This window comes from Gordionus sp. m RMFG-2023, chromosome 1, assembly GCF_954871325.1.
Source record: "Gordionus sp. m RMFG-2023 chromosome 1, tfGorSpeb1-WG-v2, whole genome shotgun sequence".
Taxonomy (NCBI): domain Eukaryota; kingdom Metazoa; phylum Nematomorpha; class Gordioida; order Chordodea; family Parachordodidae; genus Gordionus; species Gordionus sp. m RMFG-2023.
Window position 1 is genome coordinate 36,893,282 of NC_088775.1, and position 23,122 is coordinate 36,916,403.

The following is a 23,122-nucleotide window of genomic DNA, read 5'->3' on the forward strand; positions in this document are numbered from 1 at the left end:
AATTAGCTAAATAAAAATTATGAGGTCATGATTTATGCGTGAAGTTGGCCGAACTTTTGGAAGCACTAACGATGAAACTTATATCATTCTTTAGTGCTTCGTTAGTAGAGGTTAGTGCTTCAATCACTTTTGTTGCGTAATTTAAGAATAAAAATTTATTGGCGAAAAAAAACAAAAATAAATAAATATTGGCAACATGCCAAAACAAAAACTAGAGCAGTACTGAACATCCGGTTTTGCCATTATTTAGTGCTTAATTAATGTATTTAAATTTCGTTATTAATTTGGTTAACCGCCATATGGAAAAAAAGTTATGAGCTAAATAAAAATTATGACGTCACGATTTAGCGAGAAGTTGGCCGAACTTTTGGAATCACTAACGATGAAGCTTATATCATTCTTTAATGCTTTGTTAGTAGAGGTCAGTGCTTCAATCACATTTGTTGCTGAAATTAAGAATAAAAAGTTATTGGCGAAAAAAACAAAAATAAACAAATATTGGCGACGTGCCAAAACAAAAACTAGAGTAGTACTAAACATCCGGTTTCGCCACTATTTAGTGCTTAATTAATGTATTTAAATTCCGTTATTAATTTGGTTAACCGCCATATGGAAAAAAAGTTATAAGCTAAATAAAAATTATGACGTCACGTTTTAAGCGTGAAGTTGGCCGAACTTTTGGAAGCACTAAGATGAAACTTATATCATTCTTTAGTGCTTCGTTAGTAGAGGTTAGTGCTTCAATCACTTTTGTAGCCGAATTTAAGAATAAAAAGTTATTAATGAAAAAAACAAAAATAAACAAATATTGGCGACGTGCCAAAACAAAAACTAGAGTAGTACTAAACATCCGGTTTTTGCCAGTATTTAGTGCTTAATTAATGTATTTAAATTCCGTTATTAATTTGGATAACCGTTGTATGAAAAAATCGTAATACGCTAAAGAAATATTTAGAGGTCAAATTTTGGCCAGAAAATTATGAAAGCACTAACGATGAAATTTATATCCATCTTTAGGGCTTCCTTACTAGAGGTTAGTGCTTCAATTACTTTTGGAGCCGAATTGAAGAATAAAAAGTTATATGCGAAAAAAACAAATAATGGCGACGTGCCAAAACAAAAACTATAGTAGTACTAAACATCCGGTTTTCGACATTATTTAGTGCTTAATTAGCAAATTTGAATTCGGTAATTAATTTGGTTATCCGTCGTTATAAAAAATTGTAATACGCTAAAGAAATGTTTAGATGTCAAATTATGGCCAGAAAATTATGAAAGCACTAACGATGAAATTTATATCCTTCTCTAGGGCTTCCTTAGTAGAGGTTAGTGGTTCAATTACTTTTGTAGCCGATTTTAAGAATATAAAGTTATTTGCGAAAAAAACAAATAATGCGACGTGCCAAAACAAAAACTATAGTAGTATTAAACATCCGGTTTTCGCCATTATTTAGTGCTTAATTAGCAAATTTGAATTCCGTAATTAATTTGGTTACCCGTCGTTATAAAAAATTGTAATACGCTAAAGAAATGTTTAGATGTCAAATTATGGCCAGAAAATTATGAAAGCACTAACGATGAAATTTATATCCTTTTTTAGGGCTTCCTTAGTAGAGATTAGTGCTTTAATTACTTTTGTAGCCGAATTTAAATATAAAAAGTTATTTACGAAAAAAACAAAAATATACAAATAATGTCGACGTGCCAAAACAAAAACCATAGTAGTACTAAACATCCAGTTTTCGCCATTATTTAGTGCTCAATTAGTAAATTTGAATTCCGTAATTAATTTGATTAACTGTCTTTATAAAAAGTGTAATACGCTAAAGAAATGTTTAAAGGTCAAATTATGCCAGAAAACTATTAAAGCAATAACGATGAAATTTATATTCTTCTTTAGGGCTTCCTTAGTAGAGGTTAATTCTTTAATCACCTTTGTAGCCGAATTTAAGAATAAAAAGTTATTTGCGGTAAAAACAAAAATAAACAAATAATGGCGACGTGCCAAAACAAAAACTATAGTAATACCAAACATCCGGTTTTCGCCATTATTTAGTGCTCAATTAGTAAATTTGAATTCCGTAATTAATTTGGTTAACCGTCTTTATAAAAGATTGTAATACACTAAGGATTATGAAAATATATAAAATTATAAAATATGTAATAATACCTAATTAAAAAATTATAATTTATAAATTATAAATTTATAATTATATAATTAAAAATAAAATTCTATAATTGAGTCCCCAAAAAGGAACCATAATTGTGTCTAAAAATTTCTATTTGAATTTTTTGTCGAATAAAAAGAAATTCTCTGGGTTCATTTGTGAAAAGTCGTATTTTATTACGTAGATTTTTTAAAAACATAAATGTTGAAGGCGAAAAATGCCCGTTAGTAGAAGTCACTACTGGAGTGAATATGAAGTTTTTAAAATTTTTGTATTTGTTTGTCTTTTTAATTTCTGCCTGTGTTATTAAATTGAAATTTATGTTTGAAGGGAATGATGAGACACACGTGTAGTCCCAATGAGTGATTTGCCGAGGGCCCAAGGTATAGTTGTCATACCATCAGGTCTTAAAGCATCTACTTGAGATAAATTTGATGGTTCAAGATTGTTTGTAATGTGTGCAGCTGTTAGGCTTTTATTCATTATATGGTTTACAGCTGAGTCTTGATTAATCACATGTGGGAAATTCTGTGGTTAATTTTTTATATTACTCAAAATTTTTTGATTACTTGTAAATTTTTATAGTATGTAACACATTTCCATAATGTGAAACATTCTTATATAGTTAAATAACTTTCCATAATTATTGTAAAAAACATTTTGATTTTGATATAATTTTTTAAAAAATTTTTTTAATAAAACTTTAATAAAGACGAACGTCAAATTTATGAATCGAATATAATTTTTTAATGTTTTGGTCTAAAATTTTCTTAGGCGTCGAGAAAGGTGATCAAATATTTTTATTTTACATAAAATATTTAATATATAATTGATAAATTTAGATAAATTTAAAAAAATTTCTAGGCCCAACCCTACCCGGCCCTTTTTTAAAAAATATTAGGCCCGAACCCTATTTATTTTAAAAAAAATAGGTCTGAGCACGGTTAGACGGGTACTTTATAATATTGTAATCTTAATATAACTAAAATTTATGATAGAAATATATATATGCGTAATTTTATCGAATAAAATAAAACTATGTAAAAAGAACAATTTGAATTAAGAATAAAAAATTTCTGAGAATGTTTTTAACCATATCATTCAATGACACCTCAGAATAATAGATGCTGGAGAAAAAATGTAGTTGTTACAATAAAATAATAAAAATTATATAATTATTACACAAGAATGGGGTTCAATGGACCCATTTAGGCAGTAGTGGAAATAATATTTTGTGACTTGGTTATAGCTATTCATGTATTTGGGAACCTTAATATATTTAAGCTTCTGAAACATTATATTACTCAAATATGGCAGATGATCTACGGAAACAATTGATAGGTTAAGTGCAAAAAGACAATATGCATTTTTTAATTACTTGGGGTTTTAATCAAACTAATTAGAGTTTAAATTTTACAAAATAAGTACTAAATAATGGTGAAAATAAAATGTTTGTCGCTGATAGATTTTTTGTTTATTTTGTTAATAACTATTTTATTTTAAATTAGGCTTAAACTGATTGAAGCACTAACCTCTACTAAGGAAGCTCTAAAAAATTATATAAATTTCATTGTTAGTGCTTTCATAATTTTCTGGCCAAAATTTGACCTCCTAAACATTTCTTTAACGTATTACAATTTTTTATAAAGACGGTTAACCAAATTAATTAAATTCAATTTACTAATTGAGCACTAAATAATGGCAAAACCGGATGTTTAGTACTACTATAGTTTTTGTTTTGGTACGTCGCCATTATTTGTTTATTTTGGTTTTTTTCGCAAATAACTTTTTATTCTTAAATTCGGCTACAAAAATGATTGAAGCACTAAGCTATAGTAGAATATAAATTTCATCGTTAGTGCTTTCATAATTTTCTGGCCATAATTTGACCTCTAAACATTTCTTTAGCGTATTACAATTTTTTATAAAGACGGTTAACCAAATTAATTAATTTTGCTAATTAAGCACTAAATAATGGCGAAAACAGAATGTTTAGTACTACTATAGTTTTTGTTTTGGCAAGTCGCCATTATTTGTTTTTTTCGCAAATCTTTTTATTAAATTCGGCTACAAATGTAGAACCACTAACCTCTACTAAGGAAGCCCTAAAGAAGGATATAAAATTCATCGTTAGTGCTTTCATAATTTTCTGGCCATAATTAGACCTCTAAACATTTCTTTAGCGTATTACAATTTTTTATAAAGACGATTGACCAAATTAATTACGGAATTCAAATTTGCTAATTAAGCACTAAATAATGGCGAAAACCGGATGTTTAGTACTATTTTGGTTTTTGTTTTGGCACGTCGCCATTATTTGTTTTTTTAGCAAATAACTTTTTATTCTTAAATTCGGCTACAAAGGTAATTGAAGCACTAACCTCTAGTAAGGAAGCCCTAAAGATGGATATAAATTTCATCGTTAGTGCTTTCATAATTTTCTGGCCAATTTTTGACCTCTAAATATTTCTTTTGCGTATTACGATTTTTTCATACGACGGTTTAAAGAATTTAAATACATTAATTAAGCACTAAATAATGGCGAAAACTGGATGTTTAGTACTACTCTAGTTTTTGTTTTGGCACGTCGCCAATATTTGTTTATTTTTATTTTTTTGCCAATAACTTTTTATTCTTAAATTCGGCAACAAAAGTGATTGAAGCACTAACCTCTACTAACGAAGCACTAAAGAATGATATAAGTTTCATCGTTAGTGTTCCAAAAGTTCGACCAACTTCACGCTTAAATTGTGACGTCATAATTTTTATTTAGCTAATAACCTTTTTCCATAGTGCGGTTAACTAAACTAATAACGGAATTTATTCTCTTCTCTTCTTTTCTCTTCTCTCATTAATTAAGCACTAAATAGTGGCGAAAACCGGATGTTTAGTACTACTCTAGTTTTTGTTTTGGCACGTCGCCAATATTTGTTTATTTTTGTTTTTTTCGCCAATAACTTTTTATTCTTAAATTCGGCAACAAATGTGACTGAAGCACTAACCTCTACTAACGAAGCACTAAAGAATGATATAAGTTTCATCGTTAGTGCTTCCAAAAGTTCGGCCAACTTCACGCTTAAATCGTGACGTCATAATTTTTATTTAGCTTATAACTTTTTTCCATATGGCGGTTAACTAAATTAATAATGGAATTTAAATACATTAATTAAGCACTAAATAATGGCGAAAACCGGATGTTTAGTACTACTCGAGTTTTTGTTTTGGCACGTCGCCAATATTTATTTATTTTTGATTTTTTCGCCAATAACTTTTTATTCTTAAATTCGGCAACAAAAGTGATTGAAGCACTAACCTCTACTAACTAAGCACTAAAGAATGATATAAGTTTCATCGTTAGTGCTTCCAAAAGTTCAGCCAACTTCACGCTTAAATCGTGACGTTATAATTTTTATTTAGCTAATAACTTTTTTTCCATATGGCGGTTAACTAAATTAATAACGGATTTTAAATACATTAATTAAGCACTAAATAATGGCGAAAACCGGATGTTTAGTACTACTCTAGTTTTTTTTTGGCTCGACGCCAATATTTATTTATTTTTGTTTTTTTTACATTGCCGCTAACATATATATAATTTTTTGAATTTTTTTAGGTATTTAATATTTATATTCGAATAAATTTTTTTGAAAATTTGCCCAACCCTGTCGATGATTACTTTATATTGTGGTATATTTTTCAATGCAAATATTTATTTATTTATATTATATTCCATGTAAATTCATTACAATTTTTAAACGACAAAATTATATGTATAATAAATATTATATAAATGAGGAGTTATAGGTAACTTTTTTTACTAATTTATATATGTTGTAATTGAAATTTGTTTGTTATATATTTTGATGTGATATCAATAATATGTTAATCAACAATAATTTTGATGATATGAAAATGATCTGATAATTCTATTTTAATGGTTCTTTGTTATATAATTTTGTGCATAAGGAGATAAGAAATAAAGATATTTTATTGTTAATAGCCTCACTTATTGGACTATAATGTTCAAAATTTGTGATATTTTAGATAATATATTTAATGTTTATATTTTTGCAATGCTTATTAACAGATTAAAAGCAGAAGGTCAAATATAAGAATGTGATTAATCTCGTAATAATTAAGAAACCACCCGAACCTCAAAAGTCTCTAAACTGGCTTGAAACTTTTGATATACACTGTTTTAAGGATTATTATCAATTATTTTTGATTGGTCGAGAAGTACTCACCATTTTTTATCATAAATGGTCATCCCTGGTTAAAAAGGATAGTATCGGTCAATGTAGATATCAAAGCATTGGTTTATATCTGTTAATATTTAGGATGAATCAGAAGACCCCACCTTTTGAAAAATATTCGAAACTGAACACTTTTTATTTTGGGTCCCAAACTCTTATTATTTATACTCATAACAAAAATATTTAAAGTCTAATTATATCAATGTAGAATAACTGTCAAAATTTCAATATTTATAAGATCATAATGGGCAAAACCTAATCTGATATCAATGAAAGCTCATTTAAATTCAATAACAATTTGGCATGATAAAAATCTTAATATAAATAAGGATACTGAGATAACAACTAGAGGTGGGCGCGGGCCGTGAAATTACGCGTGACCCATCGTGTCACGGTGGGTCACAGCGTGAGTGTGAATAAATTTTAAACTCCAAGGCGTGACGGGCCTTCCCAAAATTTTCCCCGTGCGTGATCGGGCGTGAACATAAATTTCCCGTGAATCACGGAAATTTTAATTTTTAAAATTGTTTTTTTATAAATATAAATTTGCAATTTTATAAATATAAATTTGCAATTTTTGAATTATATTATATATTTTCTTATTTAATTTAGTTCTTTTTTAAAAAAGAATAATTTATGAAAACTAAAAATCTTCCGCATTTTATATACAACATCCGGTATCATTTTGTTAGTCCTATTTTCTTTTTATGTTTAGGTGTTTTTTATCGCGAGACCTTATGATAAATTTTGCTTAAACTTTTTACAGAAAAGTCAGTTATATTTTATTTGTAAAGATCTTAAATCTTTAAATGCAACAGAAAGTGAAGGATTTTAAAGCTAGGGGTGTTACATATGGATAACAAAATATAAAAGTTGTGAACCGGAAAACTCTTATGAATACTATAGGTCCAAAAATTTACCATGAAATAAAATTTAAGATTAAAAGCATGATCATTGTCCATAATCACTGATATTTGGACGGATGACTATAAAAATCTAAGTTTTTTAATCATTATAGGACATATTATCATTAAGGATTTTAATTAAAAACATTTGTTTTGGCCACAAGGGCAATGGATGAAAAAAGCGTCAAAATTAAAAGTATAGTCAATTCAATTTTAGGAGAATATACAGAAGTAGAAAATTACTTAAATAAATGTATAGTTGTGAGTGATAACGGAGCAAATCTTATAAATGCATTCAAAGATGACGAAACGCTAGCATGTATATGCCATATACTAAATAATATTATGCATTATATTTTTGACAATTGTTTAACTGAAATAGCCTTAAATATAAATGGTATAAAAAAATAGTACAATATTTCAAACAATCTACAGTTAATATCAAACTAAGCCACACCCTTAAACAAGATGTTATAGCGAGAATAACGAGATGGAACTCTGTATATATCATGATACAGAGTTTCTTAAAATCATATTCTAATATACAGGTGTACCTGTTTAGCAAGCAAAAATTAAATAGATTAGCCACAATTGATATCAGTATCATACGCGAGTTAGATAAATTTTTATCAATATTTAAAGAATGCTCATATAATCTGAGAGCACATTCTCGTCCCACAATAAATAAAGTTTTTCTATGGAAACAAAAATTAATAAAATTTTGTTAACCATCTAAACGTGATACAATAAAAATCAAAACCTTAAAATACAGAACAAGATTTCTTTTAAAAGATTATTATGCAGCCACTACATAAGGTAGACTTAATTCTAGATCCGAATTTCAAAAGACTTAAGTTTTTAATAAAAGAAGAAAATGATATATATAAAACAACCTTAAAAATGCTAAATGATATAAAATTAGATAATATGAACAAGTCAATGCCAACTATCATTTATAACTTTCCTAATTTATCCTAAACTCATAAAAAACCGTATGTTTCTAAATGGTCAATGCCAACTATTATTTATAACTTTCCTAATTCATCCTACACTCATAAAAGACCGTATATTCTAAAATTTAGAGAATTTCTAGATAATTCTGATGAGGCATCAACATCACCGATGAAAGCCCTGATGATGAACTTAAAAGATTCATATAAGATAAATAACGACAATATTTTGAAGTTTTGGAAGCAGGAATATTCATTTCCTTTTCTGAGAAAATTATCAAGTAAAATTTTGTCAGCTGCAAGTTCGGCTTCTAGTGAAAAGTTATTTTCTGTAGCCGATCTCTTATTAGAGGAAAGGCGTGCACAATTGAAATAAAAAAAGATGGGCATTCTTCTTTTTCTAAATAAATTTCGATTTATAGATTCTATTTATTTTTTATTATTAATATGGATTATGAAATTAGAGAAATAATAGAATGAATTCAAAAAGTGTAAAATTATAGCAATAGTTTTGAAAAACACCGTGAATTTTCGGGCGTGAATCAAAATATTGCTTGTCGTGAGCGGGCGGGTCGGGTCGAAAATTTTTTAATGGTAAGCGTGAATGGGCGTGAATTTTTTTTATAGCCACCGTGAGCGGGCGGGTCGTGAATGAAAAATAAGGCCCGCGCCCACCTCTATAACAACAATTTTGGTAAGCCAACAAATTAACCGTAATCGTTATTATCTTAAATCAAATTTGATTTGATGCTATTTCTTAGCATACAGAAGCTGCCTTTTCGTGGGACTGGTTTAACAAAAATTACGGACGCTGAAAAAGATGGAATTTATTCTTCTGGACTATTTATAGCTATGTTTTCATACACTATACAAAAAGATTCTGAATTAAATAAAATTAAGAGATTAATACCCAAAAATGTCCAATATACATCACCCCATATTCAAAACGAAGTAATATCTATTATGACAGATATGGTGCTTGAAATATCTCAGATAAATATAACAAAGTAAGTTTGTTTTTTTGTCATAAGGCTGAGGCAAAAGATAAATCAGGTTGTGAAAGTCTGAGCATAATTATTGGCTATATTTTTTCTGGAGATATCCAAGAAAATGTAATAGTAGTTATTAATTTAAGTGTCTTTCTGCTGAAAGCATTTTAAAGTAACTTAATGAGTCAAATATTAATTCAACGAATATAATAAGCTAGGCATGATGGTGCAAAGTCATGCCTGGCCGAAATGGAGGAGTGCAAATCCTACTTCAAAAAAAATTAAAAAAAGTTCCTTTTATACATTGCTAATTAGTATAATAACATTGTTATCATTTCTAATTATTTTAACTTACCCAATACATTGTACAATTTTTTTTGGCGTTTTAGAGAATCCTGTAAATATATAGGCCATACTCTTAAGAGATTTTTAAATCAGAGGCGGACTGGTCATTTAGAACATCTCCATCATTTATGAGAATTTTGAGGTATTGTTGAAGTATTATTTTACTTTTAATGGAACTCTTAGCTCAGTTTTTACTCATGATTCAGTCGAAGTCTCTGGTCTTTTATTTCAATGTGTTAATATAAATTACATTATATTAGCCATTATAATTTATGAGATAATAACAATAGACCCATTAGATAAGTATCTACAATCAGTAGGTACTAATCTAGTGGGTGCTAAAAATTGTATTGATTCCATGATCAATATAATAAAAAATAAAAGAAGCAATAATTCTTTTGATTTTATTAGAATTAAGGCTGAAAAACTTTTAACATTAATCTCACCCCCAAAGAATCATCAAGGGTATGTAAAACGCCTACAAATTTTCAGGATTTTTTAATCGAGACCAAATTACAATTTAATTATGAAAGAGACCCCAATTGGAGTTCTTTAAAAAAAAATTATTGATTACTTTGTTGATCATTTTTTAAATAGATTTATACAAGATGATTATAATCTTCTATCATGTTTTAATACATTGCCCCCTTTGACCCTGATTATTTTATATTAATAAAATAGCCCCATTTGAATAATTATTAAACCTAAATATGGAAACGTTACATCATGAAATGAAAATAGCAAAAGGATTATTAACCGCAGAAGTTATAGAAACACACAATTTTGAAAAAATTTTTATCTTGCATTTATAGAATTCTATAAATGTTACTCAGTAGCCATCATCATTGGGGTATCAACGGCTTCTTGTGACCTCATTCTCTACACTAAATATAGCTCTATCGAGTACTAATGTTGTTAAACGGCTTGTTTTGAGCCGATTTTTAAAAACGGCTAACTCTTCGATACTATATGTCTAGAGCTAGTGTTTGCAACGGTCTGGTCTTTTTTTCTAAAATGGGACCGGACCGATGGACCGTTAAGTCAAATGAGACAGGACCGTCGGTCTAGTCCGGCTCAGGCGGTCCGGTCCCACCTAAAAAAAATTTTTTTTATAAAGCTACAAAAGTTTTATTCTGCATTTAAATTTATTAAAAATGAATAGTTAAACTACCCTATTAATATTTCAATTATATCATCAATTCATTTTTATTATATTATACACAAATGCCTAATCAAAAGAATATTAAAATACAAATTTATTTAATATAAATTATATCAATATGAATATGATTTACATATTTAATTAATTTTTTTGATATATATATTTGGTTATAAAATAAATTGTATATAAATAATTTAATTATCTTCTAAAAAATCAAAAATGATTCCATTTTTTATCCATGATTCAAGTGCCATCATAGATTGAACCATCTTTGGATTCATTCTATTGCTTTTTTAGTTATTTTATCATTAGCTTTAGAAAATATCCTTTCACATGCTACTGATGTAGCCTGCTGGGGGAGATAGTCCATTGCTATTTTTGATAGAACTGGAAATCGATATTGATTCCCTTCCCACCAATCTAGTATATTAGAATTAATAGGACATAAAATATCAGATAAATAACATTGAATTTCAGTTATATCCTCTATCTGAGCTATCTCCTCTGATGACCCAGTTCCCATGAGCCTATCCCTGGCTATTCTCTCCCTCAGGGATATTTCCTTAAATAATAATTATCAATAAATAAATAAATAAATAAATATTTTTATATACTTTGTTTGTCCTTATGCCACTTGATAAAGTGCTCGCATATTTTTCATATACTTCCTTAAATTGGATAAAATTTTTAGAAGTATTTAATAGATTATACATGTGAACCTAAATAAAAAGAAATTTTGTAATATTATAAAGAATTATGAATAACCTTTTTGATTCTAGGGTCTAATAGACTACCAATATACGACTCCATGTTTAAAAATTTGTGAATGTAGTGATTAGCTTTCTGAGTGACTTTCGTTGCAAAAGTTGCATCAATAAATGAGGGCGAGGAATCAGAATTAAAAATATTTGCAATATGTATTTGTATATTTTCCATTAGCATAAGACATATGCCTAAATAAGAGAAAAACCATTTTAAAATATTAGATAAAAGATATTCAACCAATGGTAGGATAGGAGGATCCAGATAAATCCAAGGTGGTTTCATAAAATGGTTTTAATAAAGGAATTACTTCCTCTATTTTATTTTTATCATTATTTGTGAGGGCAATGCTGCCAAGGGTTTCATACTCTGAATAACACAAAGTTCTTATTGTCTCAAAATTCTAAATATATAATCCTATTAAAAAAAGAAAAAGATAGATAATTTACTGTAAGGACCTTCACCAACATCAAATATGTTGAATTCCAGCAAGTTTCAACATCAGTGGGAATTTTCTGTCCTATACCTCTAAGTAATGACATATATTTTTGAAGCAATGATGGACTTTGAGATATATTTGTAGTAATCAATCTCACTTTAATGATAACTTCATCAATGTTTTTTAGAATATTTTGGTAAATTATGTTTAATACGTGTGCCATACAGCCATATGCTGCAAATGGGTTTGGACTCATGTAAGTCTTCATGAGTCTCTGAGTTTTTACCATATTTGCAGCATTATCAGTTGTTAAACTGATAATTTTTTCCTTTAAATTATATTCAATAATTAAATCTGAAAGACATTTATATATTTTTTCAGCTTTGTGTGGATAAGGCACATAATTAATATCCAATATGATTTCTTTCATTTTCCATGATTTATCTATATAGTGCCCACTTACAGATATATGGAAGTTTTTGAACAGATGTCCATAAATCTGTAGTGATAACCAGTTTTCCTGGCAATTTTGCTATCATGGATATAACATGAATTTTTTTATTTAGATAATTGTTTAAAATATTCTTTTTAAAAGTATTATATGTGTGCACTTTAATATTAGGTTTATATATCCAATCATTTTCAAAAATTTAATATAATTTATAAGGGCATGTAGGGGGATAGTAGATGTTATAATAATTTCCGCAATGTATTTATTAATTTTTTTGTTTTGAGCAGTTGTAATTCTGCTATTATATATATGATCTGAAGAAAAATTTATTTCTTTCTGAACTAATAATTTTTCTTCTCCCTGTGATACATTTTTATATTTAAGAAACATATGTCGTCTCAAAGTAGCTAAAATAAGACAAAATTATTCATAACATATGTGAATCATAGTATATAGGGGTGGGACCAATACCAATATAATATTGGTTTACAATACCAATACCAATATAAACAAATATATAATTAAATATTGGCATAAATATATTGGTTTTGAATATATGGTTTAAATACAATTTTAACCAATACCAATATTAAAAATAGATGAATACATATAATTATTTGGTTTTAACGTGGTATATTTTTTTAATTTCATTAATAAACTTATTAATCCATTTCATTTAGAATATTATACTGAATGAAGACCAAGTAGAGTTAATAAATATAGATAATGCTGTTGATACTAATAATAATAGCGATAAAGAACAAGAAGAATCATCAATATCTAATAAAAGATGAAATACAGCTAAAATATGGGAATTTTATACTAGTTGTGAAAACAAAAAAGGGCTATTTGCAATAAATGTAAAAAAATATCTCTTCCCAATTTTAGAATCTCGGGGTTATGGACGCATCTTAAATCCATCCACCCAAGCCCAACATTATATAGGAAATGTGAACAAATAAATAGGCAGTAAAAAAATTAACACAATAAAATCATTTTTAGTTAATAATATAAATAATAAAGCTAATTTAAAACATTTAATTCTTTTTTATTCAAAATAACAGCCTTTTCAATGGTTGAGAATATCACTTTTAAAAATTTAATAGCATATTCTAACCCCTCGCTAAAATTACTTTCTAGAAAAAGATTAAAAATAGAAATTATGAAACATTAACATAGTTCTTTTATCAATTTAAAATCTGTACGTTCTAACATTACATCTAAATTTTCCTTAACAATGGACATTTGGTCCTCTCCAAATAAAATACCCTTTATGGGCATAATAACGATTCATTATATTGATAATAAATTTAAATTAAATAATCATTTATTAGATTTTATTCCTTTTAAATCAGCACATAATTCTATTAATATTTATAATTCTGTATTAAAAGTAAAATTTGGAATTGATTTTTTTTGTATTACATTAGACAATGCAAGTAATAATTTAGCATTTCTAAAAATCCTGTTTTTATGGTAATGCTTCATGAATTTTTTTTTCTATGTTTATTTAAAACTAGAAACTAAGGGTTTTATAATCACTATTTATTTCTATTCTTTTTTAGTTATTTGAATTTAAACCAATACAATATAAACCAATAGCAATACAAGAAATAGAAAATATTGTTTAAACCAATATCAATATTTTAGACCCAATACCAATACAATATTTTGTTTATATTGGGTTTTTAATATTGGTTCCCAGCTAATAGTATATATGCTTAATTTACTTGTGCTTGATGTATTTGAAAATGATTGTAAACAGATTTTACAAATCTTATGACCAGTCTCTTTTTAAGATAATAGTATAATTCTTTAACATCTTTTAAAGAATTTGATGGATTTTTTTGATTTTCATCAATAGTCATTCTTTCACCCCTTGAAGAGTGTGGCATTTCAATAGTACTAGTAGTATCAACTTCTATGATTTCAATATCCATTTCTAAAAATAAAATATAATACTACCTACCCTACTAAATTAAAATACTTGAAGGCGATTGAATTTAATTGAATGAAACGGAAGAATATAAAAAGTAAAAGATGAATTAGATATTATAAAGTGTTAGGCATTAAATAATCATATTTTATATGTTCATGTACATACAAGTAAACTTTTATATTCTTTGATCGGTCTTTGGTCGGACCAGACCGTGTTGTTGGATAGGACCATCCCATAGGACCAAAAAGTATGATAAGACTGGACCATCGGTCCGACCGTTGCAAACCATATCTAGAGCTTTGCTCCTTATATGAGCAAAATTTTCAGGTTTGCATAATATTTTTCTGGATAAAAAACTGAGTTAGCCATTTTTAAAATCGGCTCAAAACGAGCCGTTTAACAACACTATCGAGTACTAGAGAATTGATGAAAGATCAACGTAAATTTGGCATTAATGACTTATAAAAGAAGAATATGACAGAATATATCTTTTAATTCAGTTATGTTAAAATTAAAAAATTGTGTCGTATTATTTTGTATATTCATATTATAGTATTATTTTACATTCATATTACATTTACAAATTTTAATAAAAATAAGAAAAAATTTTAAAAAATAGTGCCACCTCCCCCCCCCCCGGCCCTGCAAATATTAAAAAATTAATAAAACAGTTAAATATTCAATAAAATTTAAGCCTTAGCAAATGAAAATCCAAAATTTTATTTGGAAATAGGCCCAAGTTGATCTAAATTTACTATTGAAAGCAATGATATTTCAACTAAAGCAGAGAATTTTTAATTATTGTGTTATCTTTTTAAAATTCCATAAAATAAAGCATTAATAGCCTGTAAGCATAGCTCACATCTTGATTTATTGTTTGGCATTTAAATAAATATAAATTTAATTTTAAATTTACCATGGAACTTTTTAACAAATTCTTCTTTCATTTTTTCTTTATCCTGAGTATATATGACACAATTTATATCATTCTCATTAACTCGACTAATAATCCAAATATCATGCTCAATCACACCTGTAAATGTTTCTAAATACTTATTGTCCAATGAATCAAGTTTTCTCCATCTAATTATTAGATATTAATTATATTTAATTATGCTATCATTATAGATATTTTGACTATTATTTTATGATAAGGCACAAATAACAATAAATATCTAAATAAATTCAATAGAGGCTTATAAATTTAATTTAACTTATTCTATGAAGTGTATATAATAATTTAATACCTAAATGACTGCCCATTAAACAAGCTAATACTAAGATTTAATATATGATCATTGAATTGTAAGGGAATATTATGTTTTATAAAATTATGCATTGAAATGTTGGAAGTACGATAGAACCATGAGTAACAGTTCATCAATATAGTGACAGCAACCTCTATTGATAACAAATTTAAATTTTGACTTAAATTTTGAGTAAGATAATTTATTAGATGTCTACAAAGTTTTTAAAATATAATCGCGAAGTATTTATATTTTAGGATTTACTTGACATAGATTTATTATTCTTTTTGATTTGAGTTTTAAATACTTTTTACGAATTTTTATCATACTCAGTATAGCAGGAGTTGGATTTAGTTATTTTCAATTTATTTTTACGATTTTTACATTTTATAACTTTTATTTTTAATTATAATCCTCACTTGATGTAATTTGGATTTTATGTTCTTAGAATTTTTATCTGTCATGAAATCTTTTATTTCAGAATTTATTTTAATGTCTATGATTGTTTGAAATGTATAGATTTGGTTGATGATCGGCAATATCATTGTATTATAATAAATCTATAATAAAAGAATTAATTTTTAGAGAAACTAATTTGTCCTATTTCATCTCGAAATTTAATAGATAACCTTTCAAAATATTTATCCTACCCCCATTAAAGGCATCTGCTCCCTACCCCCTAAAAATTGAATACAAACTATTCCTACCCCCCCCCCCCCCGCTCATGTAGACGCTATGCATGCACAATGCAATGTTTAGCAAATTGTCGAACATTATAAAACTGGGTAATTGAAATATCTAGATGTAGTGTTGCGTAATGGGCTAATTTTAGCCGACTAAAAAACTGCTTAGCCGAGATTTTAGGTGGAAAAATCGGCTAAGCCTAATTAGGTAAAGCCTAAAAATCGGCTAAACCTAATTAGGCTAAGCCTAAAAATCGGCTAAGCCTAAAAATTGGATAAGCCTAAAAATGGGCTAAGCCTAAAAATTGGCTAAAATAAATTAGTCAAAATTCTGCATCGATGCTTAGCATTAATTATTATTTATTTATTTTAGTAAAATAATTTATTTTATTTATATTTAATGTAAATATTTTATTATTATCAACAAATAAACATGATATGATTTAATATTTTTTATTTATATTATTATATTTTGAAATGAAAATAAATTTATTTATTTGATGTATTTTTAATAAAAAAAATAATATGCTGTTATATTGTAAAAATGTAATATTCTTTATAATATAACTTATTAGTGATTTTCACAATCTTCTTTGTAAATACATCTTTTATTGAGGAATTATATTGTAAATTTTATTAGATAAATAAACAATCTTTTAGGTGAAATCTTTTATCATTTTTTTAAAATTATCTATTTATTATTAAATGAGGTGGATTTTATGAAACTTTTTTGATGTTATTTTATATGATCTTTTTAAGGATAATATTTTAATGTGACAATTGTCATAATCGTTCTTTTATAAGTTTTTTGATTTTTTTTGAAGAAAGTATGTTAAAATAAGTATTAATAACATGTGTAAATACAAATTTAGTGAAGATGTACCAATGAAAAGTGACAATTGTCATAATCGTTATTTTTAAAGTTTTTTGAATTTTTTTGACTAAAATATGTTAAAATAAGTATTAATAACATGTGTAAATATAAATTTAGTGAAGATGTACCAATGAAAAGTGACAATTGTCATAATCGTTATTTTATAAGTTTTTTGAATTTTTTTGAAGAAAATATGTTAAAATAGTATTAATAAGATGTTTAAATAAAAATTTAGTGAAGATGTACCATAGAAAAGTGATAATTGTCATAATCTTATTTTTAAAATTTTTGAATTTTTTTGACGAAAATATGTTAAAATAAGTATTAATAACATGTGTAAATATTTTAGTGAAGATGTACCAATGAAAAGTGACAATTGTCATAATCGTTATTTTTAAAGTTTTTTGACGAAAATATGTTAAAATAAGTATTAATAACGTGTGTAAATATAAATTTAGTGAAGATGTACCATAGAAAAGTGACAATTGTCATAATCGTTAATTTTAAGGTTTTTTGAATTTTTTTGACCAAAATTTGTTAAAATAAGTATTAATAACATGTGTAAATATAAATTTAGTGAAGATGTACCAATGAAAAGTGACAATTGTCATAATCGTTATTTTATAAGTTTTTTGAATTTTTTTGAAGAAAATATGTTAAAATAGTATTAATAAGATGTTTAAATAAAAATTTAGTGAAGATGTACCATAGAAAAGTGATAATTGTCATAATCTTATTTTTAAAATTTTTGAATTTTTTTGACGAAAATATGTTAAAATAAGTATTAATAACATGTGTAAATATTTTAGTGAAGATGTACCAATGAAAAGTGACAATTGTCATAATCGTTATTTTTAAAGTTTTTTGACGAAAATATGTTAAAATAAGTATTAATAACGTGTGTAAATATAAATTTAGTGAAGATGTACCATAGAAAAGTGACAATTGTCATAATCGTTAATTTTAAGGTTTTTTGAATTTTTTTGACCAAAATTTGTTAAAATAAGTATTAATAACATGTGTAAATATAAATTTAGTGAAGATGTACCAATGAAAAGTGACATTTGCCATAATCGTTATTTTTAAAGTTTTTTGAATTTTTTTGAATAAAATATGTTAAAATAAATATTAAAAACATGTTTAAAAAAAAATTTAGTGAAGATGTACCATAGAAAAGTGACAATTGTCATAATCGTTATTTTTAAAGTTTTTTGAATTTATTTGACGAAAAAAGTTAACTTGCATCGATATTGATTTTAAAATAGAAAAAAAAGTTTACCCACATTTTAAGCAAGATTGTCGGGTGAAAATTGGTAAAAAAATAATAATTTCTAACTTAGGATTAGATATTATGATATAAATTTTGCATATTAATTCTTACCCGATGAACGGATGTAATAAAATGCCAATTTGCTCCTGTTTTTAGGGGAGAATCTATTATTACCATATGTTTTTCTATGGCATATATTGAGGCAATTTTAAGTTTACAATCAATATTTTTACCCATTTACATCAAAGAAATTTTAAAAATAACGATTATGACAATTGTCACTTTTCTATAGTACATCTTAACTAAATTTTTATTTAAACATGTTTTTAATACTTATTTTAACATATCTTCTTCAAAAAAATTCAAAAAACATATAAAATAACGATTATGACAATTGTCACTTTTCTATGGTACATCTTCACTAAATTTTTATTTAAACATGTTATTAATACTTATTTTAACATATTTTCTTCAAAAAAATTCAAAAAACTTTAAAAATAACGATTATGACAAATGTCACTTTTCATTGGTACATCTTCACTAAATTTATATTTACACATGTTATTAATACTTATTTTAACATATTTTCGTCAAAAAATTTAAAAATAACGATTATGACAATTGTCACTTTTCATTGTCTTCACTAAATTTATATTTAAACATCTTATTAATACTTATTTTAACATATTTTCGTCAAAAAAATTCAAAAAACTTTAAAAATAAAGATTATGACAATGTCAACTTTCTATGGTACATCTTCACTAAATTTTATTTTAACATATTTTCTTCAAAAAAATTCAAAAAACTTATAAAATAACGATTATGACAATTGTCACTTTTCCATGGATCATCTTCACTAAATTTTTATTTAAACATGTTTTTAATACTTATTTTAACATATTTTCTTCAAAAAAATTCAAAAAACTTATAAAATAACGATTATGACAATTGTCACTTTTCTATGGTACATCTTCACTAAATTTTTATTTAAACATCTTATTAATACTATTTTAACATATTTTCTTCTAAAAAATTCAAAAACTTTAAAATTAACGATTATGACAATTGTCACTTTTCTATGGTACATCTTCACTAAATTTTTATTTAAACATGTTTTTAATACTTATTTTCTTCAAAAAAATTCAAAAAACTTATAAAATAACGATTATGACAATTGTCAAATTTCTATGGTACATCTTCACTAAATTTTTATTTAAACATGCTATTAATATTTATTTTAACGTATTGTCGTCAAAAAAATTCAAAAACTTTAAAAATAACAATTATGACAATTGTCACTTTTCTATGGTACATCTTCACTAAATTTTTATTTAAACATGTTTTTAATACTTATTTTAACATATTTTCTTCAAAAAAATTCAAAAAACATATAAAATAACGATTATGACAATTGTCACTTTTCTATGGTACATCTTCACTTTATTTAAACATGTTTTTAATACTTATTTTAACATATTTTCTTCAAAAAAATTCAAAAAACTTATAAAATAACGATTATGACAATTGTCACTTTTCTATCGTACATCTTCACTAAATTTTTATTTAAACATCTTATTAATACTATTTTAACATATTTTCTTCAAAAAAATTCAAAAAACTTATAAAATAACGATTATGACAATTGTCAATTTTCTATGGCACATCTTCACTAAATTTTTATTTAAACATGTTATTAATACTTATTTTAACATATTGTCGTCAAAAAAATTCAAAAAACTTTAAAAATAACGATTATGACAATTGTCACTTTTCATTGGTACATCTTCACTAAATTTATATTTACACATGTTATTAATACTTATTTTAACCTATTTTCTTCAAAAAAATTCAAAAAACTTATAAAATAACGATTATGACAATTGTCAAATTAAAATATTATCCTTAAAAAGATCATATAAAATCATCAAAAAAGTTTCATAAAATCCACCTCATTTAATAAAAAATAGATAATTTTAAAAAAAATGATAAAAAAATTATAAAAGATTTCAACTAAAAGATTGTTTATTTATCTAATAAAATTTACAATATAATTCCTCAATAAAAGATGTATTTATAAAGAAGATTGTGAAAATCACTAATAAATTTTATTAAAAAGAATATTACATTTTTATAATATAGCAGCATATTATTTTTTTTATTAAAATAACATCAAATATATAAATTTATTTTCATTTCAAAATATAATAATATAAATAAAAAAAATATTAAATCATATCATGTTTTTTTGTTGTTAATAATAAAATATTTACATTAAATATAAATATAATAAATTATTTTACTAAAATAAATAATAATTAATACTAAGCATCGATGCAGAATTTTGACTAATTTATAGCAGATTTATATAGGCTTAGCCGATTTTTAGGCTTAGCCGATTTTTAGGCTTAACCTAATTAGGCTTAGCCTTATTAGGCTTAGGCGTAGTTTTTAGCCGATTACGCAACACTATCTAGATGTATGTGGTATCTATATCTAGATAGATTTTTAAAAAGTATCTGTATCCATAAATTATTTTAGAGGTATCTGTTATTAGATATTTTTAAGATACATTTTGAGATACTTTTATTTAACGCTTTTTTATATTATAAATAAAAATACTTTAATGCAAAATTTATTTTATTTCATAAGAACATATATTTAAATAAATTTATATTAAAAAATATTAAGACTACTATAATAAAAAATTATATAAATAAAATATTAAAACTTACGCAAGGTCTAAAAGTCGAAAGGCTGCATGATACGAAAGGCTAAAAAATAATATTGAAAATAAAAATAACAAAGAAAATGATTAATGTGTAATTTGATTGATTTATTGCTTTTTTTACGAGAAAAATATTATAATAACATTACATTATAATATATTAAAAAAATGGAAATTTTAAGATCTTTTCAATTTTTTTATTAATTCTTTGAAATAAATTGCGGTTTTAATTTTATTAATTTTTAATTTATATTTTTAATTAAATTATATTTATTTATTTAAAAAAAATGGAATATAATATATTAAAAAAATGGAAATTTTAAGATCTTTTCAATTTTTTTATTAATTCTTTGAAATAAATTGCGGTTTTATTTTTATTTAATTTTTAATTTTTATTTTTAATTAAATTATATTTGGTTATTTTAAAAAAATGGATTATAATATTTCAATTTTTTTTTAATTCTTTGAAATAAATTGCGATTATAATTTTATTTAATTTCATTAATTTTTAATTTATATCTTTAATTAAATTATATTTGGTTATTTTAAAATAATGGAATTTTTAAAATTATATGTATATTCTATTAAAGTTTTTTTTCAAAACTAAATTGATTTTAAGTATAACGATATTGTGAGTACTGGATTAGGGAAAAGGCTAACATCTTAAATGCAATTTTGAATATTTTTATATCATTCTACTCAGAATTAAATTTCCTATCCAATTATGCTTAGATGCATTTTTTTACGTTTCCGGTTCAAAAAATAACATTTTTGTCGCGAAAACGTTCAAAGGGAAAAGGCTAACATCTTAAGTTTAATTTTATAAATTTTTATATCATTGAACTCAGAATTAAATTTCCTATCTAAATATGCTTTGATGTATTTTTTTACGTTATTGGTTCAAAAAATAAATTTTAAAAATTTTTTTGTGGTAAAAACGTTGGAAGGGAAAAGGCTAACATCTTATATGCAATTTTGAATATTTTTATATCATTCTACTCAGAATTAAATTTCCTATTCAATTATGCTTAGATGTATTTTTTTACGTTTCCGGTTCAAAAAATAACATTTTTGTCGCGAAAACGTTCGAAGGGAAAAGGCTAACATCTTAAGTTTAATTTTATAAATTTTTATATCATTGAACTCAGAATTAAATTTCCTATCTAAATATGCTTTGATGTATTTTTTTACGTTATTGGCTCAAAAAATAAATTTTAAAAATTTTTTTGTGGTAAAAACGTTGGAAGGGAAAAGGCTAACATCTTATATGCAATTTTGAATATTTTTATATCATTCTACTCAGAATTAAATTTCCTATCCAATTATGCTTAGATGTATTTTTTTACGTTTCCGGTTCAAAAAATAACATTTTTGTCGCGAAAACGTTCGAAGGGAAAAGGCTAACATCTTAAGTTTAATTTTATAAATTTTTATATCATTGAACTCAGAATTAAATTTCCTATCTAAATATGCTTTGATGTATTTTTTTACGTTATTGGCTCAAAAAATAAATTTTAAAAATTTTTTTGTGGTAAAAACGTTGGAAGGGAAAAGGCTAACATCTTATATGCAATTTTGAATATTTTTATATCATTCTACTCAGAATTAAATTTCCTATCCAATTATGCTTAGATGTAATTTTTTACGTTTCCGGTTCAAAAATAACATTTTTGTAGCGAAAACGTTCGAAGGGAAAAGGCTAACATCTTAAGTTTAATTTTATAAATTTTTATATCATTGAACTCAGAATTAAATTTTCTATCTAAATATGCTTAATTAAACTTAAGATGTTAGCCTTTTCCCTTCGAACGTTTTCGCGACAAAAATGTTATTTTTTGGACCGGAAACGTAAAAAAATACATCTAAGCATAATTGGATAGGAAATTTAATTCTGAGTAGAATGATATAAAAATATTCAAAATTGCATATAAGATGTTAGCCTTTTCCCTAATCCAGTACT

The 23,122-nt window shown here is 25.3% G+C and overlaps 2 protein-coding genes and 1 long non-coding RNA gene across 6 annotated transcripts in view; all 3 read right to left on the bottom strand.

Annotated features, from left to right (window-relative positions):
* LOC135926025 (N-glycosylase/DNA lyase-like) overlaps nt 1-15,727 on the bottom strand; it is a 72,305-nt gene extending 56,578 nt beyond the window's left edge. For 3 of the 4 annotated variants that reach the window (XR_010571992.1, XM_065462690.1, XM_065462048.1), the window contains exons 1-2: nt 15,611-15,714; nt 15,280-15,446 (exon numbers count right to left, since the gene is read on the bottom strand). Coding sequence is in view for 3 of the 4 variants with exons in the window: in XM_065462690.1 (XP_065318762.1) it covers nt 15,280-15,446; nt 15,611-15,702 (259 nt within the window). In the remaining variant the exon portion in view is untranslated. Of the gene's footprint in view, nt 1-15,279; nt 15,447-15,610 lie in introns of all 4 variants that reach the window. The other variant, XM_065463491.1, reaches the window with a different exon arrangement.
* On the bottom strand, nt 10,971-11,487 carry LOC135922354 (uncharacterized). Its single transcript, XM_065456737.1, has 3 exons — nt 11,387-11,487; nt 11,238-11,334; nt 10,971-11,192 (listed from the first exon to the last, which is right to left on the bottom strand). Exons 1-3 carry the CDS (start codon nt 11,483-11,485, stop codon nt 11,050-11,052), a joined length of 339 nt encoding a protein of 112 aa, XP_065312809.1. The 5' UTR covers nt 11,486-11,487; the 3' UTR covers nt 10,971-11,049.
* On the bottom strand, nt 11,586-12,552 carry LOC135922328 (uncharacterized). The gene is made up of 3 exons (XR_010570855.1): nt 11,984-12,552; nt 11,775-11,937; nt 11,586-11,725 (listed from the first exon to the last, which is right to left on the bottom strand). It is a non-coding gene; the product is annotated as an uncharacterized LOC135922328 (long non-coding RNA).
* Nucleotides 15,728-23,122: the final 7,395 nt, after the last annotated feature.

Excerpts from the sequence above, each read along its gene's own strand:
- LOC135922354 (XM_065456737.1), bottom strand. The coding sequence starts at position 11,485 with ATGTATAATCTATTAAATACTTCTAAAAATTTTATCCAATTTAAGGAA. Across the intron at positions 11,335-11,386 it reads GTGGCATAAGGACAAACAAA|GAAATATCCCTGAGGGAGAG; the intron begins GTATATAAAAAT and ends TTATTATTTAAG. Across the intron at positions 11,193-11,237 it reads GGATATAACTGAAATTCAAT|ATTGGTGGGAAGGGAATCAA; the intron begins GTTATTTATCTG and ends CTAATATACTAG.